Source organism: Accipiter gentilis, chromosome 4 (assembly GCF_929443795.1).
Source record: "Accipiter gentilis chromosome 4, bAccGen1.1, whole genome shotgun sequence".
Lineage (NCBI taxonomy): Eukaryota > Metazoa > Chordata > Aves > Accipitriformes > Accipitridae > Astur > Astur gentilis.
In genome coordinates, this window is record NC_064883.1 from 25,713,276 (window position 1) to 25,730,455 (window position 17,180).

The window sequence follows — 17,180 nt, forward strand, 5'->3', positions numbered from 1 at the left end:
CCGGCTCGCCCCTCCGCCGCGGCCGCGCAGCCCGTCGCCCCCGCCCGGCGGGGAGGCAGGCGCCGCCCCGCGCCCGCCGCCCGGTAGCTGCCGGGAGGGAAGGAAGGGAGGGAGGGAAGGAGGGAGATGCCCGTTGTCACTTTCCCTCTTCCCCACGCGCCGCCCCCTACCCTCCTCCCCCCGCGCCCGGCGGCGGCGGTGCCCCGTCCCCCGGCGCCGCGCTGCGCGCTCCCCGCCGGCAGCAGGCAGGGCAGGGCACGGCACGGCACAGCAGGGCAGGGCAGGGCAGGGCAGGGCCGCGCCGCCGCCCGCCTCCGCGCCCCCCTCCCCTCCCCCGGCATGGCCGGGCGCTGAGGGACGCCCCACCGCCCCGGCTCGGCTCGGCTCTGCCCCGCCGAGGGGCTCGGCGCCCAGCCGCCCGCTCTCCTCGCCAATGGTCCAGAGCGACATGTCCAAATCGCCTCCCAGCCCGGCGCAGGAGGTGCAGATGGAGCTGCTGGACAACCCCCTGTCCGCGGCGGCGGCAGCGCAGGTACCGCGGGGGGCGGCGGGGCTCGGCCGGCGGCGCGGGGCTTGCGGCGGGCGGCGGGGCCGGGCCGGGCTCGGCTCGGCTCCGGGGGGGGCTTCGCAGCCGGGCAGCGGGCGGCAGGCGGGGAGCGGCGGGGCTGCCGGGGCTCCCCGTCCTTCAACTTCGGCTCCCCGCCGCCAGAAAAGTTTGGCGGCTCTCCCGAGGCGCCTGAAGCCCCCGTCCTCGCCCCCCCCCCCCCCCCACCCCAAAATGCCGCTCCGTTAACACGCACGATGGATGGGACGCCCCGTGCCACGGAAGCTCCGTCAGTCAAAAGAACCGTGGAGTTACCTGGAGGGCGGATGTGGAAGCAGCCGTTGCCGTTCAGGAGCTCTTCCGCGCGTGTGTCCCTCGCGGGCGGCGCGTGCGTCCCCTGCTCCGCTAACCTGTTGTTTCTGTACCTGACGCGCACCGCGCGCTGCCGAAACCACCCTCCTCCGCCACACAGGCTGAGGAGCAGGCTGTGTTGGTGGGCGAAGGCGGCTGGCGCTGGTTGTGGAGCAGGAATTTTGGGGAGGCCGAAGGTGTTGAGCGCGCTGCAGGCTTCAGGCGCTCGGTTAAGGTGCGGAAGGTGGTTGCACGGTCACCTCTGGAATTTTAACAACTCGGTCCGCGCGGGCTGCGGTCAGGGGAGTGGGGTGAGGAGAGGGGGGGTGTTCGCAGGCTTGGTAAAGACCTTGTGTTTTGGAAGGTGGTTCCTGGTGAATGTATGAGTGTTGCATAATATCTTCGAGTTCGCAGGAGTTGGCTACGAGGACTTGCGGTGCTATTTTTAAACCCAGTGAAAGGGTGGTAAAATCTGACTGCGTGCGCTTTAAATTACAAACATGCTTGTTCTTGCTAGGACAGAGTTTTCTTCCTTTTGGGGTGGCAGTTTTTATTGCCGCTGCCGCTGCTTTATTTACTTTGAGAAGGTGGTCCAGTTTTATCCCAGAAGTGCTCGATTGCCAGAGGAAAATGCTGTCGGTCTGTCAAAAGACTCGCTAATTGATCTTTACTTACTGGGGACCAATGACAGCAGAACAAAATCCGGGCACTGAAACGGAGACTAGGTTAAGCTAAAAAAGAAAAAAAAAAAAGTCTCTTTGGATGTGAATTTGACTGCAGCCTCCAAGTGCAGAACAGACATTTCAGTAGAGCCATATGCTTTGCCAGCTTCTCCAGAAGCGGTGGCAAGGGAACTAATTTCTGACCTATATATCCCCCAGCCCCCCGCCCCCCTTTTTTATATCTTTTCAGCCCTAAGCACAGAATCGGCAACTGTCAAATCGTATGGTGCCTCTCTGCTGTGGACAAATGTCAAATACTGATCATAAAATTGATTTTTCATCCCTCGTTTTAACGAGGCATAAAGAACCCCTGTCTAGAGAGGAAGGATAGTTTGCTAACGCCCACCTTACTTATATTTCAGGTAAAGTACTTGTATTTAGTTTTATAGAATTGGTTTCTGAACGCTCGCAGCCAAAAAGATCCTCTTTTTAAGATAGTAATAATGCAGCTTTTTAGTTCAGGGAATACTTTTCAGTTTTCAGAACCAAAGGCATTAGGCAAAACAAGAATCATATCTTTTCCATATATACATATTCTAGTCGTACGTAAAACTTTGATGTAGAGGAATAAGATTATAGAAGCAAAAGAGCCCTTTGTCTGAATAATAACGTTAGTTAATTCTTTAGCATGCACTGCATCGAGAGATAATTATTCTGATTTGAATTTTTGCTCCATTAACATGATTTCCAAAAAATCAATATTGTAAGATCTTTCTGCTTTAGAACATACTCACACTGAGAAGGAGAGGTTTAATGAGAACTTGTGAATCATCAAGCAGATTGCCTACAGGTACTTCAGTTATGCCCACCGCTACCTTTTTCACTAAGGTACTTGAGTATCAATCCTAGAAACATTTCATGCCAAGTAATGCGTCAGGAGGCAAAAAAACCACCCAACATGTGAGCTTATGGAGTGATATCACTTCTAAAAGTGTTCTCTGAAGCGCTACTTCTGGGAATTGTAATTTAGCGAAATATAATTGAAGAGCCTTTGTAGAGCTGTAACAAGACTCAACATTTCTCTTATCCAAGAATTTTACTTTTTTAAAACTGAGCATTTCTTTCAACCTGGCTGTACATCATGGTCGATATCTTGGATTATGCCTGTCCATCCATTTTGGCCAAACTTGTCAGCACTTGGCAGAGGAGTGAATCTAGTTAACACTCTGGAAGTAATTACTTTTAAAAGGAAGTTAAATATGTGAAATATTCCTAGATAGCCTCGGTGTAAAATCTATTTCTTTCTTTCATAATGCATTTTCCTAACAAGATCTACAAACAAAATCAAATCCCTTTAGGTGTTGATCGTGACAGTTATAGTGTACTCTCCCTGGGAACTCCTTTGCAATAGGGGCAAGGTATTGGTGTGTTATTCTGTATTACCTAAAATTCTGTGGCTTTTAGGTCCATATTACTGGGAAAAACATAGTTCTAGGTACTCACCGTGATCCTAGTCCAGTCGGGGTTGTGGTATAGTTTCAAATGTCCAGCTTTCTCCAGATAAATGCACATGCTAACAGTTACACTGTGGAGTTATTCACAACGTCCACATATATGTCAGTGCAAAGTTGTAGGTTTAGGTGTGGCCCTTTTGTAATAAAATCAGCATTTGATTTTCTGAAATTGTAAAACAATTATAAAACTCTGTTCAGATGCATCAGTGTTTGATGATCAGTACCTGTTTTTTTAAAAATCAACTCCCGTCCTCTTTTTAATTTTTTACTTCAAGAACCCCTTAATTCTAGGAAGTTGAATTAGTAGAATATTCATTTTAATTAACCCATATACTATGCTGATTTGTTTATAATATATTATAACACAGCATATTAACGCCTTTCATGGTAACTCTTTGCCTCTCTTCTTCTTTTTTCCCCTCCCTCCCATGAATTTTTTTTCTCATCCTACTTCAAAGTCCTTCAGTCTCTAGAAATCATTAGATTCAATTTTTGTTGCTGTTTTCTCATCATAAAGCTTCCTGTGTTGTGTCATAGGAACAGTCATAGCAAATCAGATCAGTAAATTATAGGAGATGTTTCAAAGAAAATATAATGAAACCTTGTATCGAGCAACTAACTACAAGCCTACCTCCTGGATGGAGAAGGTATCTTATCCTGGATGAATTCTTTCCTATTCCCCGTTCTTATTTTTCCTCCTCTTCTTTTTCTTACCTTTATGCATCATCTGTCAATGCTGGTGCTAACAACCTGACACATTTTAAATGAAAACGATTCTCTTCTTGATTGTTTTCTTCAGCTCTTTCACTTGCATTTAGCTTTCCTCTGTGCCCTGATGCTTGCAAGTGCTTCCCACTTCCAAGTCTAAAGGCTTCATCCTCCCAGGAGCCCTTGGCTCCAGCTGGTCAGGTTGCGTTGCCAAGGGTAAACTGCAGGCATGGGGTTAGGGAGAGGCTTGTTCAGTTTTCCTTTTGTATTGACTGCAATTGACGTTAACATGAATTTTAGAGTAACGTACATGTGGTGACTCTGGAATAGCAGCTTAGTTATTTGGCCCTAGCACTGGCTGTTGTCCTTCCTGGATCTCCAGCTATCTTTTCAGTTGCATAGCACCATTCCTTCACTGCCTGTCTTGTGGTAATGAGGAATGGAAAGAATAGCCAGAGATTTATTCTCAGCAGATTAATCACGCTGCCCTCTGCTGCTCTCTTTCAGCTGAATTGATTTATCACAATTCATACTGTGTTTACCTGTTCTTCAAATAAAACATTTTGCAACAGTGTATTTCCCAGTACTGACTTGCAAGAATACTTTGTAAGCAATAAACAAAATTTATGCCCCTTTGCTTACTTAAACAATAACAATAACCATTGATTATAGAGGCATGGAAGTTTTTACTCTCTCCTGGCAGCATCCCTAGGAGCCAGATCCAATGTGGCAGCAGCTCAGTGGAGTATATACAAATGAAGAAGAGATGAAATCCAACTCCATTCATTGGACTTTCTCATGGTCCTCAGTGAGAGGTAGTGTTTTCTCTCCTGAGGTGGTAACCTCCTTTCAGTGTTGTACTCCTTACTGACAAAAATAAATTTTAATAGTCCTTCACTGAAGAAAGCCCTTCAGGTTTCAGCCGTTACTTTTCTGATGATACTCCTCTGCTCTTTGGGTTTATTTTGCATTGTCCTGAACTCTGTCAGTTAATAGGTGATCTTGCGTGCTCATCTCTTCCAGAGACATTTATTTGCCACTTGGGTATTATGCATCGTCAGCATATATGGGCTATAATAAATGTTTTTTACATTTTCCTAGAGTGTAAATCCCTCTGAAGCAATTTGGCAGTTTCAGTCCTAACTTATTTGCATATCTGGTAACCATCTCCTAGAGGCTCTGTTTTGGTCTTTCGCTCTGTTTTGGTCTTGTTTTGTCTCTAGGTTTATAATTTCAAACCATTATGGATGAAAAGTTCCTCTGTTCTTCCAAGGCTGGCTTCTCTGGAGTCTCAGTTACTTTTCTTCTGCTTTTTTAACTCAGTTCTTTCCTGTGCCAGGATAAAAGAGTTTCAAAATAACACAAAGCAACCAAAATCAGCTTCCCTGCCTTCCAAGGTCTTGCCTTAGTCTCTGTCGGCAGGGCAGCAGACCCTTAGCAGAGGGAAGCTTCCCTGTAGTTGGCTGTTGCTCCCTGCAAATATCTTCCTGCCATAGAGTCAGATCTCTTTTTCTGTTTGCTTGTGTAAGAGGAACACAGGAATCGATGGAGAGCAGGTGGGGAGGAACAGGCACGTGGCCTACAACTGTAGTTGCCACAGGCTGCGGGAGGCACAGTGGGGTTTGGGCACGAGCTTCAACACCTTCTGCTGTTGTGTGCTCCTTTTTTGCCGAGTTGGGAGCAGATATCTTCATCACTGGTGTTATGGAGAGATGGGCAGCAGATTTGCACCTAGGTGGGTTCCCGAGTCGCTGGGGATGAGGAGAGCAGGCCAAGTCCCCTGCGGACTTGTCTGGCGGGTGGAAGCTGCCAGGCGACCTGGTCTGAGGCCAGGGCGAGAGCACTGGGATATGGCTTAGAAGTGTAGGAACTGGTGAGAATTGGGCTATTTCTAGCCGCAGTACTGGCAAGGCTTTATCACAGGGCAGCAGAAAAGAGCATCAAAGATTTAACCCTGTTACAAATTTCTCAGCAGAAATAGGTTTTCTTTTTTTACGGGGAAAAATGGAGCATCTGTCAAATATGTATTTTTGGATATGTGTGCAAGTTTTGATAAATAAATTATTTGTGGGGTTTTTTTTGTTTGTTTTTCTTTGGATGGATTTTTCTTGGTGTAGGTGGAAGATTTTATAAAATGACTGTAAAATGGACTTAGCAGACTCATCATTGTAGCTTGTGTGAACTCGATGACTCTATATGGAGATCCTCACTTGGACAGGATTCCTGAAGGGAAGTCTTGTCTTTTCTGAACTGTGTCCTGATAGCAAAGGGTCTTTGTTTGAAGAAATCCAGGTTTTGAGACCTTGGGATTCTTCTCTGCTATGTGGACATGAGTCTGTGCTCCTCAGGCAACTTCTTCACTGAAGGTATGTCACAGGGCTGAGCGCCTGTCACAGGGCTGCACTGGTGTTGATTGTGTAGGGTGACCTGAAACACCATTCCTGAGACAGAGGCAAGCCAGGATATATTGCTGTGTCCAATATTGCCCCATTGCCCCTGTTCCTATCATAGAATGGAGCTGTGGAGTGCTGGGAAACTTGTCACTAAGGTCTACGTACATCTTCCAGCCCTTGGCTGTACTGTCAGAAGGCTGACCACCCCTCAGTTACGAGAGTAGTGGGAGTTGTGGTGCAAAGAACAGAAATATTCATGTCTGTTTCTGTAGCTGACGCTTTATATCCAAAGGCACGCAGTGTGTTGATTGAGTGCGGGTGTCAGGGTTTCCAGTCAGGCAGCTGATGCTGGAGGCTGCACCGCCCGGTAGCTGGAGCGTATCGTTTCAGAGTGGTGGCAAGCCTGGCTGTTGCGCAGAGGGGGCTCAGGAGGCCTGACCTACAGGAACGTTCTGTTGCCTTGTTGTAAGGAATTGATTAAAGTGGCAATTACTTGTTTTTCCAAGGGGTGGATGGAGCTGGATGTACATGTTCTGCACTGTCCTGGCATGCTATTCTTTGCCTTGAACATGGGCATTTTTAAATATCTTCTAAAGCCTTTACATGGGAAGGAAAAATGCTTTTGCACTCTTTCCTTTCCGACTTTTCTAGCAATTCTTTAATCCTTCAGGGCATTGCTCATTTCCTTTACCTTTAGGTATTCTTTTGATCCTTGTAATTGGGTATTTGTTATCTGAGATAGTGAAGCCTCATTCCAGCTCTGAATTTTTATTTTCTGTTTTTGTTCTCGCCAGTTCCTTTCTTGCATCATTATTTCTGTTTCAAGACCTGACTCTTATGTCAGTGACTCTGCTGCCTAAATTTTCTGCACCTGTCCTTTATTCTTTGAATGACACCAGTAGGATAGTTTTTAAGGGTTTATGTTTGACACTAACCATGATGTCAGTCTCAACGGCTGCTGCTATTTTACCCATTATAATTAGTAAAGGTTTAGACTCAATCCTGTGTATACTGCTTTTCTCTGCTTCGATGTAAAATACAGTTGGAGTGGTTACTGGTCAAGGGCAGTTTAAGACTTTTACTGAAGATCAGTTCCCTGGTTGTAGATAGTTGGTTATCTTTAATGTTTTATATTCCCTCTTCCAGATGATAGTATTTTGCCTACAGAGAAAACCCATGCCTTCTGCTTGTCATGTGTGTTAAAGGATTAAATCTTATGGGTGCATGCTTTTCATGTGTTGAGGCAGAACCTTATTAAAATTAAAGGATTTTACTGAGCGACATTGATCTCATCTGTTTGCAATAATGAGTAATTGTATATGAAACTGTTAATTATCAGGAAACTGCTATGCATGCCTCTAATGCTTCATATGATTCCTATATTTTGTTTGATTAGATGGGCTGATAAAAGTTGCACAATGTACTTTCATGTCAGAGTTGGAAAGCAGATTCTTTCTTTGCTTTATTAAGACTTTGCTGATGAAATGGTTTTTGATGAGATTAATTTGGTAGGGCTTTCTCTGTTTTTTGGTTTTTTTTTCTTAAGGTTTCACATTGTCTGCCATGTATTTTAAGAAGTTGTAGAACGTAAGTGTGTGTGTGTTGTGTTTCTTGTCTCTGACAACTCAGCCAATTTTAAAAGAACTTCACACATCTGACTAATAAACCAGGCTACAGTTTTCATCTTGTAAATACTTAACATGTATACATAACTTTATTTGTGTAAGATGTTGGGCTGAGATCCAGTGGGAATGTTCCTGTCAGCAAACTTTTTATATAAACAGGCTTGTTCGCAGTGCTGGAGTCATTTGTATTAAAATTAGCTGGGGCAAATGATGGTATGCCTTAGGCAGCTGGTTATGCTGGGTTTCGAGATTGTTGCCATTGGGTACCGTATACTGGGGTGCAGAGACTTTCGGTCCCTGATGGTTGTTTTGTTAGGTAGGGCTACCATATAGGTTGAGAAAGACTGCCCCGTGTTTCTGCTTTTACTGGCCAATGTCTGCACGTCATGATTCAGCCCTTTATTTTTAGCTACCTAATTGCAGCCAACTGCTGCACAGAACGCAGATAAGGCAGCTAATCTTAATATAAAAATCACAGTAACATATTGAGTTCATTGTGAAAAAAACCTCCTTTTTGTTTTCCAGAATTGAAAGTAACTGGTAGATTTTTTTTTTTTTTTTTTTTTTTTTTTTTTGTACAAAGGTCTTGTTCTTGCATTAAGCTCTTATGGAAAAAATACACTCAAAGAAGCAAAACATAATGAATATGACAGGATGAGTATTCATGATTCTCCACATGACAGAGATATTTAATCATTTTTAAAAATATATAAGAATCTGTTTTGTTTATGGAAGACTTATCTCATTTTTAGAAGAAAGTTTCAGGGCATTTCTGACTGTGGGAATAAGCTTTTGAAAGGCCTGGAAGACAAATGTAATCCCAGATTAGCATCCTTTAAAATAATGAGAAGAGTCATCAAATCCCACTTTTCCCACATGACAAAATTGTCCCCCTTTCCTCTGATTCAGAGTTGGTCTGTACACAGAAGCAGCTGTAAAACTGACTTTCCCTACACTGTGTAGCCACGGACTGCCATCATGTCAACTGGTTTTTTTATGTTTAAAGTTAGTATTTGGCTTGTGCTCCTGAATAGTTTTTCTTATATAAGACTAGAACAAAAATGTGCATGCTGCTATTCACAAAAAAACCCCCAACAACCCAACCCTGAAAAATGAAGGTAAATTTCAGTTTGAGCTGGACTTGCCATGTGATATTGCCCAAATTAATGCTTTTAGGTGTTGCTATGCAGGTAGAGAAGTGTGTGTTTTATCTGTGCTTGTAAAGCATTTTTATTCTGCTCATTTGTTTTATCCTCATCGCTCTAGACACAGTCCCTCTTCTGCCTTTGTAGTAATTTTTTGCATTATAAAAATGAACACTATGATTCTCTAGATAAAATAAATATTGTAGAAACTGAGTAGAAATACAAAAATATGACTGTGAAAGAGAATATGTGTACATTTTTTCTAGTATCTCCTTGGGGATTACAACATACTATACTGTACATTGTTTATGAAATTGCCTAGATAGTGTGATCTTTATGTAGATGCTCTATATTCTTGAACTGCTATATGAATGTTTTGAATTCTTTATTTTTTGTAAGTGTATTTCCATATTCTTCCAAAAAAATTGGAGAAATGAGGGTCAGACTGTTGGCGGGTAACTACAGTCAGTTACCTCAGTAAGAACTGTTTTTAAGAAGTAAATTTTGATTTAAAGATGATCTTGTAGTCGAAGACTACTGATGTCAAAGATACTTCTAATGTATTTTACGTACCTTAATATTATATTTTATAAGGTGGAGTATTATATTGGGTGGAAAAAGATGGTTCTTATACAACTGTCTATTCTAACGATAACTGGAAAATGTTTTGAATAATTTGCTGGTAACGGTGGTTCTGATCTACTTGTTATTCTTACAGGATCCCTTTTAGAAATGCAACCCTGCAAAGCCATTCATCATTCAATTTTAATTTTACATTTCGTGACCTACTGGGTTACAGTTCTAGACTCATCAGAAAGTCCTATTTTCATCCTCATGATGTGTAGCATGCTGATTTTTATATAGTTCTGCCCTAACCAACATGTGTAGTATCGGTTCATGTGCCTTTCAGAACTTCTTACATGGCTTTTTTACAGTTTTGTAAAATTTGGCAAAATAAAATAATTGCTTTTCTTGTAAGCTGTTGTTATTTCAGTGACATAACATGTTAAATTATTTTTGCTGAGAATCAGTGTCAGGCTGACGGATCTACTGTTACTTGAGTCATTCTTTCTAAAAGATTGACATAACACTGGATTTCAACCAGTGCTCTGAACTTGTCCATGATTGACACTTATGGTCCAGATACAGCCTGAGATCATTCTCTTGCATCTCGTGGTGGCAAGTTATCTGGATTTGTCAATTTGACAAGTGATCTGAAGTTAGTAGTGGCTATCTGTTGTCCTCCTCAGGTACTCTCAGACTGCAAAATATTTCATCACACTTACCATATGTGTTACTGCTAAGAGCTACAGCTCAGATTTTGAAGTCATGATCTTAAAAATCTGCTGGTATGAGATTTTAAGTGTGCCTCCACGCCTGTGCTGGATCCCACCCTTCCCTACCATGAGAACCGATGGGACTTGGGCCCAAAGCCCAGCATGGTGCTCTGAAGACTGCTCAAGCCCAGGGAAGTACACGCTTTATGCACCCAGCCAGAGTTTTATCCCAGGCCTTGCTGTATCAGGGCCAGGTTGTCAGGAGTGTTGCGTTGTAACACATGCACAGCCACGTTCTCCAATAAGCTGATCCTAATTTTCCCATCGTGCTTAAACCCAGGACTGACAGTGGCTTATGCCAAAGTCAACTGCAGGATGCAAATGCATGGACTTGGAATCCTAGGAAATAATAATGGATAAATAATATAATTTATTAGTGTAATATTTTGAGGTGCCAGCATACGAGTACCTTCTTATCAAGAGGGTTTTCTGTTGTTGCATATTTTAAGGAGAAAAATGAGATTTCTGTAAAGGAATTTTTATTCTTGGGACAGAATTGTGAGATAGTATGCAGAGAATATGAAATTATTCTCTGAAAATTTAGCATGTAGCTGATGGGGGCTGGTGTTTGGTTTTGTGTTGGTTTTTTTTTGTTTTTGGTGGGGGTTTTTTTCCTGAGTTGTTGTGGAACTCGAAAGTTTAGTGCTGAATGCAAGATGAGAGCTATGACTGGGAATAGGCCAAGGCAGACCTTGAAAGTGAAGACAAAGACCCTGTTTATTGCAAGGAACTGTGGGAGGTATTTAAAGACAGGAGACATGATCCAGAGAGATGGATTAGTAAAATGACCTTTACAGCAGCATGATGAGTGAGGAAAAAAGTTGCATTTATCAACCTCAAGGAAAATAATGTTTGAAGTAGTCAAGACATGATTTTGGTGTAAGTTTAGATGAATTTAAGCAATGTAACTAGATAGGAAATTCTGCCTCTTAATGTAGTTGTGCAGAAAAAAAATCTGTGAGATTTTGCTGTACCAGGGAGGGATGCCCTGGGAAGGGTCTGAGATGGTGTCATGGCATGGTTTACAGTCACCACAAAAATAAGTAGTTGCAAATAGCACAGTTTTAAACGCTTTCATGTTTTTTGAAATTTATTTTATGGTACTTATTGATAGTCCATATTTACCCACAGAACAAAAAGCTTTTTTTTGGGGGGGGGGGGGGGGGGGGCATTTGCTGTGTTTCTAAACCATAATTTAATAATTTTTGCTTTAGCCAACCATTGCTTTCTTCTGCTGTCTTTTTGATTTCCTAATAGATAAAAACGATGCCTTGCTTTTTAGTTGCATATTATCCCTTTTCCAGTTACGCGTTTACTCCTTTTTTATTGTTATACTGCTTTTATTTACTTCAACATTTTTTAAAAAAAATATTATTATAAATTATTCCTTGGTTGTAAGATTGTATCTGAATCAACAAGTTGTTGGTCACTTCTTGCTGTTTAATGCTCCCTCAGCTGACTTGGCTCATAGCTGTGATATACTGAGACTGCTGTAGTATCTCCTTTCCTAGCTTGTTTATTTAAACTAGCTGCAAAACAAACTGTACTTTTTAATTATTGTGACTTGGGTGAATAATACTACAACTATACAAGTCTATAAATGCTTCTCCAAACCTGAACATGAAAAAACCCCCAAAACATTCAGGGCTCAATTGGTCAAGCCTAGTTGTGTCGGTGACCACTTATACGCATTGTCCCGTCAGTTACTTATTGAATATGTGCTTATTAATTAGCACAAAGCTGATCCTCTGAATGCCTGCTAGCCTAGGAGACATTGGTGATGCTTGTACTGAAAGCTTTCTGTGCAACACTAACGCTGTTCCACTAATTTTTTTTTTTTTAATTTTTTTTTTACAGTCTTACGGTAAAGGGGCAAGAAGAAAAAACCGATTTAAAGGATCAGACGGGAGTACATCTTCTGACACTACCTCTAACAGTTTCGTACGCCAGGTATGTTGTTTTTCAGCTTTTAAAAGACTGGATGACTTGCTGATGTTAATGTTCAAGTAAATTTTTTTTTTTTTTTTTCCAAATTGTCAAATCCAAAGAGTGATATTGTAGCCTGAGAAATAGCAGAAGGCCCTGCTGGGACAATGAAAAATACCTGGTTGCTATTGTTTTGATCTTGGCAGAAAAATACTTTTTCATTTCTCATTCATTCCATGTATAGCGTTTTCATTATTTTTGTTGCTCTAATGCTGTCAGGTGATTAAAGCTGAAGGAGGAGGCGGAGTCTGATGGGAGCGCCTAAAGTGGCAACATTTGGGAGAAAGCATCTAAACCCTACCGATCCTTAGGGTTTTCCTGCTTAAAATAGTGCTGTGCGAGGCAGTGTTAACTTAGATGTTTTCCTCCCACATCGCAGCGTTATTTTAAGGCATGGGTTGGAGGGGAAATCCCTGGCAGCATTTGTCCCCATCACACTGATGCTGAAAGGCGTGGAGAGGATGGAGCGGTGCCGTAGGCTCCCATCACCTCTGCTTGTGCATCTCCCCCTCGAACGGAGACACCCAAGTGGAGCCTCATGGGGATCCCACACCCGTGTGGGTGCTTGGAGGACAGCTCAGTCTGGCCAACAGAGGGGACAAAAAGTGCAGGGAAGGGTATCCAGAGCCCGGTGTGGTCTTTGGCTGCAGAATGGTGCTACTGAAGCTGTGCTGCTGCGGAAGGAGAGTGAGTGCCTTTCAATGGGCTTATGGTTGACAACAACTTGGAGAGCGTGAGGGCTACCCAGAGCATCACAGTGACTGTGTCTGTGCAGAGTCTGAAATACAGTTCTTCGCGCCCTGCTGATTTAAGCCATGCTTTTGCAAATGCAGACTTTGCCATCTTTTCCAGAGGGGTTCTGGAATTCAGGAGGTTTCATTGCAGTGTTTTTGGTTTTGCCATAAACAGGCACCAGACATCCTTCTCTACCGGCTTGTCTTGCACGTTCCTACATCTCAAAACATTTAATGGCTCCACTGCCGTTGCACTGGTTGCATGAGTACACATCCTCTGTTTGCAAAATTCTTCTGCTTTGTCCTGCTGTAATTATGTTAGCAGGTTTTGTGATAGGCTGTGGATTTGATAAAGTCGGGCCCCTATTACATTTCAGTGTCTGTTGGACATAGGCGTGAAATATTAATTGATCATGGGAGTTTTTCAGTGGCAGTAAACAATATCAAGGTGGAAACCCTGGATCAATAAAATGCTTATTTGTGACATTTTGTCCTGTTTAAAAATACTTAGAAAAAAGCAGTTCAAGTAGTGTTTGGGACCAGCAAAAGGTTCTCCCAGTTCCAAGGCATCTTTGTAAGGAAATCTGTGCTGCTGTTTTCCTTAGCTGCTCGTGGATGTTGAATTCAGCCTGGAACATTTTTAGCAGACTATGAGTGTTTACTTTACACTGGCTGCACATGGTTCTTTGCCTTTCTTGTTTACCTAAATGAAGTCTGAAGTTGGTCTCAAGTATATCTTCTTGCTGTCATGAGGGTGAGCAGGGCAAAGAGGATGTAGCACAAGGAGGTGGATCATCAAACTACATATAGATGTTGAGGTGGACTCCTGTAGTCACTGGAGATCTGGTTGGCTTTATAGACTGTGGGGCATGATTTATCAAATCTTCAACACAGACATACAGAAGACGGTTGGAAAGCTACGGTATAAAAGTGTCTATATCTTTCCCAGGGCTGTAAAGGGAGCATGGACTGTGACTGCCTCAAGTGTAGATTTTTACAGAAGGGATTTATATATTTCCCTGAAATAAATCCAAATTTAGTAGTTACTGAGGTGATGTAATACAAATGACTGAAAGGTGAAATAGGCTTCTGTGAAAAATCAGAGATTTAATAGATGACTGAAGCAAAACTCAATTTGAAAATGGTATTGTCCCTGAAGATAATGCAGGGATGTTAATGGATAAATATAGGTTATGTGACATTGCCCAAAATAAATTTAAAAAGAGAAAATCATCACAAAAAATTCCTAGTAAGTAATGTACAGGCAGAACTGTTTAAATTGTAGCAGATGTATGAGAAGTGTCTTTTCACAGTTGCTGCTGAGAGGTTTATTTCAGAGCTTCAACTGCATCTTCAACAGGCTTTCCTGCTTTGATTCTCCTCCTGGGACAGCTTGGTTTTCTCCTGCACTAAGGAAGAATTGCCACCAGTGTGACCAGGGTGCCCAGTCCCCCACATATTAGACAGAATGGTTGCAGTCGTTTTCTGCTGGCTCCGCTGCTGTGCCCTTCTCAGATACTACCTCGGTGCTGCATATTGCTTGTCTCTGTCTTTCTTGGAGGATATTTTACATGGTATAAATGAACATAATTGTTTTGCCATAACCATTTATTTGCAGGAGAAAAAGTGACTCCAAAAATCTGGTGTTTCTCCTGAGATGGGTGAAAGCTGCAGAAAAGCAGAGTGGACAAATGAATCCAAACCCAGTAGAATCAATGACTTACCTGTTTATTTTCTGTTGTTTTATTTTAATGCTGTCTTAAAACCAGGAGGTCAGTTTTTGCTTGGAAAGGGTTGTGGGTTTTTTTGGCAGTGCTTTTGATCTAGACATGGGATACACTCAACCTGTTTGTTTCAGCCATGCTTATGATGCTTATAGCTGCCTTTTTTTTCCCCTCTGACTTCACTTCCCCCCCCTACCCCCCCGGTCTCTTTTCACATTTACTTCTTAACTTGTCCTGCAACTTTTATGTGCATCTCTACAAGTACTCCATTCTGCACTCAAGAAGGAATCCTGGGATTGTCCTGAACATTTATTGCTAAGGTCTGCCTACGTTCCTCATAAAGAAGTAAGAATGTTTGGAAGGTGCTTTTGCATTGTATTTAGCTGGCCTGTCCTTAAACTGGGAGAGCTGTGAGAGGCGTGCAGATTCTTGTTGTATGCATCGATGAAAGTGGACATTTTATAACAGAGAAATATATTGGTGCTGGATGAAAGAAGACAAATATGTCTAGTCCTAAAGAAATGTTATGCATGTGGAAGGCAGTGGAGGTATTGTGCAAGAGCAAGGATATAGGATTCAGTCTATTGAATCCACAGAGCCGCTGGCCATTTAAGTTAAAGCTGCTGCAGGAGGGAGGGAGTTAGTATCCATTACTTACATTGACAAAGCTTTATTGTGTCTGCATTTTACTATTTCCTTAAGGACATATGCACCTCTGGCTCCAATATGCACCTGGCAAGTTTCCTGCAATGCATACCAAATGCAACAGTAGTAAAAATAATGCCAACTTAGTTTTATTTGAATGAGAGAGAATAAAGTAACATTTTATTCAAATTGCTTGAAAATTCCTGTTGTTGTAGAAGAGAATAAAATGCACTCTGCACAGCCCTGTGCGTCAGTGATCTTTTCTGTTGAAATCTGTTTTTGAGTGCTGAAATAGAGCAATCTATCCAGTATTGTTTCTAATGTATATAAAAGAAGCATTAAACCGAACCAAGAGCATTTATATATATATATTACAAATTTAAAACCCGTTCTTTTCAGTCCAGTTAAACCTCTTCTGTACTGTGAATTTTGTCTATTGATACAGATTTTTATTTCTGTTTTTTTACTTGTGACACTGTAAAACCTATTAGATTGCAGGAGAATGTTTTGGATCATGTTCTATTTGTTTATTACAAAAAATAGTTTGTTTAGTTTTGTCTCCAGAATATTATTGATGGTACTGAAGCTTAAAAAAATAACAACTTGGCTTCCCTTTCACTTGCCACCAACTACTGCTTGGCTTTTCAGTAGCAGGAAAGGGAAGAATTTTTTTCCCCTCTGTTGTGTTGTGAAGTTCTATTGGCAATTCAGCAGTGTCTTTGGAAGGCAGAAGCATCATTGCACACCAATCAGTTCCTAACTGACTTTAATCAGTTGTCTTTAGGGAGCTAAAGAACATTGTGTTATATAGTTTTCATCATCTTTTTTTGAGCTTTGGAGTGATAAGCAGCTTGTTCTTAGGGTTAGCTATGAAAGACTGAATTGGATCTGATCTCTACTCGCTGCCATTTTGACTGATGTGTGGTAATGATTTTGTTCCCAAGGGTTTTTTCAAAATACGGATCAGACAAAATATTTTGCAGACAACACTATGGCACTTCCCAGAAACATTATTTTAAGCAAATTGCATGTTCTGATAGTATTACATATTTTGTGGTTGCACTTTTGGACCTGTCTTTGTCAAGGTTTTATTTTAAATCCTAATGATTAATCACAGAGGCAGTCTAAGTTGTTGGGATTTTTATGTATTGCAAAGGCAGATTAGGTTGTGAAATAGACAGCAGAGTATAGACTTGGTTACTGAAATATTTAAGATTTTACAAATCTGTTTTTTTGCCTTTAAATATTGGCTTGATGCCTGTTACACTGTGTTCACTCAAAAACACAGCTATAAATAATTATGTAGGGAATTCATTATTCTTCTACTTTCCTCTAAGGAGGTTTGCCTAGCTGTGTAATTATCTATTGAATTTTATGAATGGTAAAACTAAGATTTGCACTAAAAAATGACTTGAAAATATTGACTTAGTTTTGCTCATAAACATGCCTCTTAATCTTGAGTCCACCAGAGAACTGGGCTGTGTCAGAAATGTATTTCTCTTCTTTTAATTGCCCCCCCCCCGATATAGAGCTTAGCTTTGATTCCCCCCCCCCCCCCCCCCCCCCCCCCTTTTCATGAGGGTAAGAGCTTATGTATTCAGCTCATATGCACAGCCCGCCAGTGAGGCAATGCATTTACAAGCTGAGCCGTGAATTGCTGGTGTAGAGTGGGCACAGTTATTAGCTTTGGTCTTAATGCCCAGTACTAACAACCTTATGCTGAAAACCTGCTTATGCTTTCTCTGCTAGGACTATTCCTGCTTCTTGAAGACTATATGTGAAAAAGATTGTGTGTAGCCAGAAAATCTAAAT

At 42.0% G+C, this 17,180-nt stretch overlaps 1 protein-coding gene across 2 annotated transcripts in view; it reads left to right on the plus strand.

Annotated features, from left to right (window-relative positions):
• The first annotated feature begins 250 nt into the window (after positions 1–250).
• Positions 251–17,180, plus strand: part of CACNB2 (calcium voltage-gated channel auxiliary subunit beta 2) — a 269,351-nt gene continuing 252,421 nt past the window's right edge. For both annotated transcript variants that reach the window (XM_049799176.1, XM_049799177.1), the window contains exons 1-2: positions 251–532; positions 12,137–12,229. In XM_049799176.1, the coding sequence (XP_049655133.1) occupies positions 434–532; positions 12,137–12,229 (192 nt within the window). In that variant the 5' untranslated portion in view covers positions 251–433. The remainder of the gene's footprint in view (positions 533–12,136; positions 12,230–17,180) is intronic.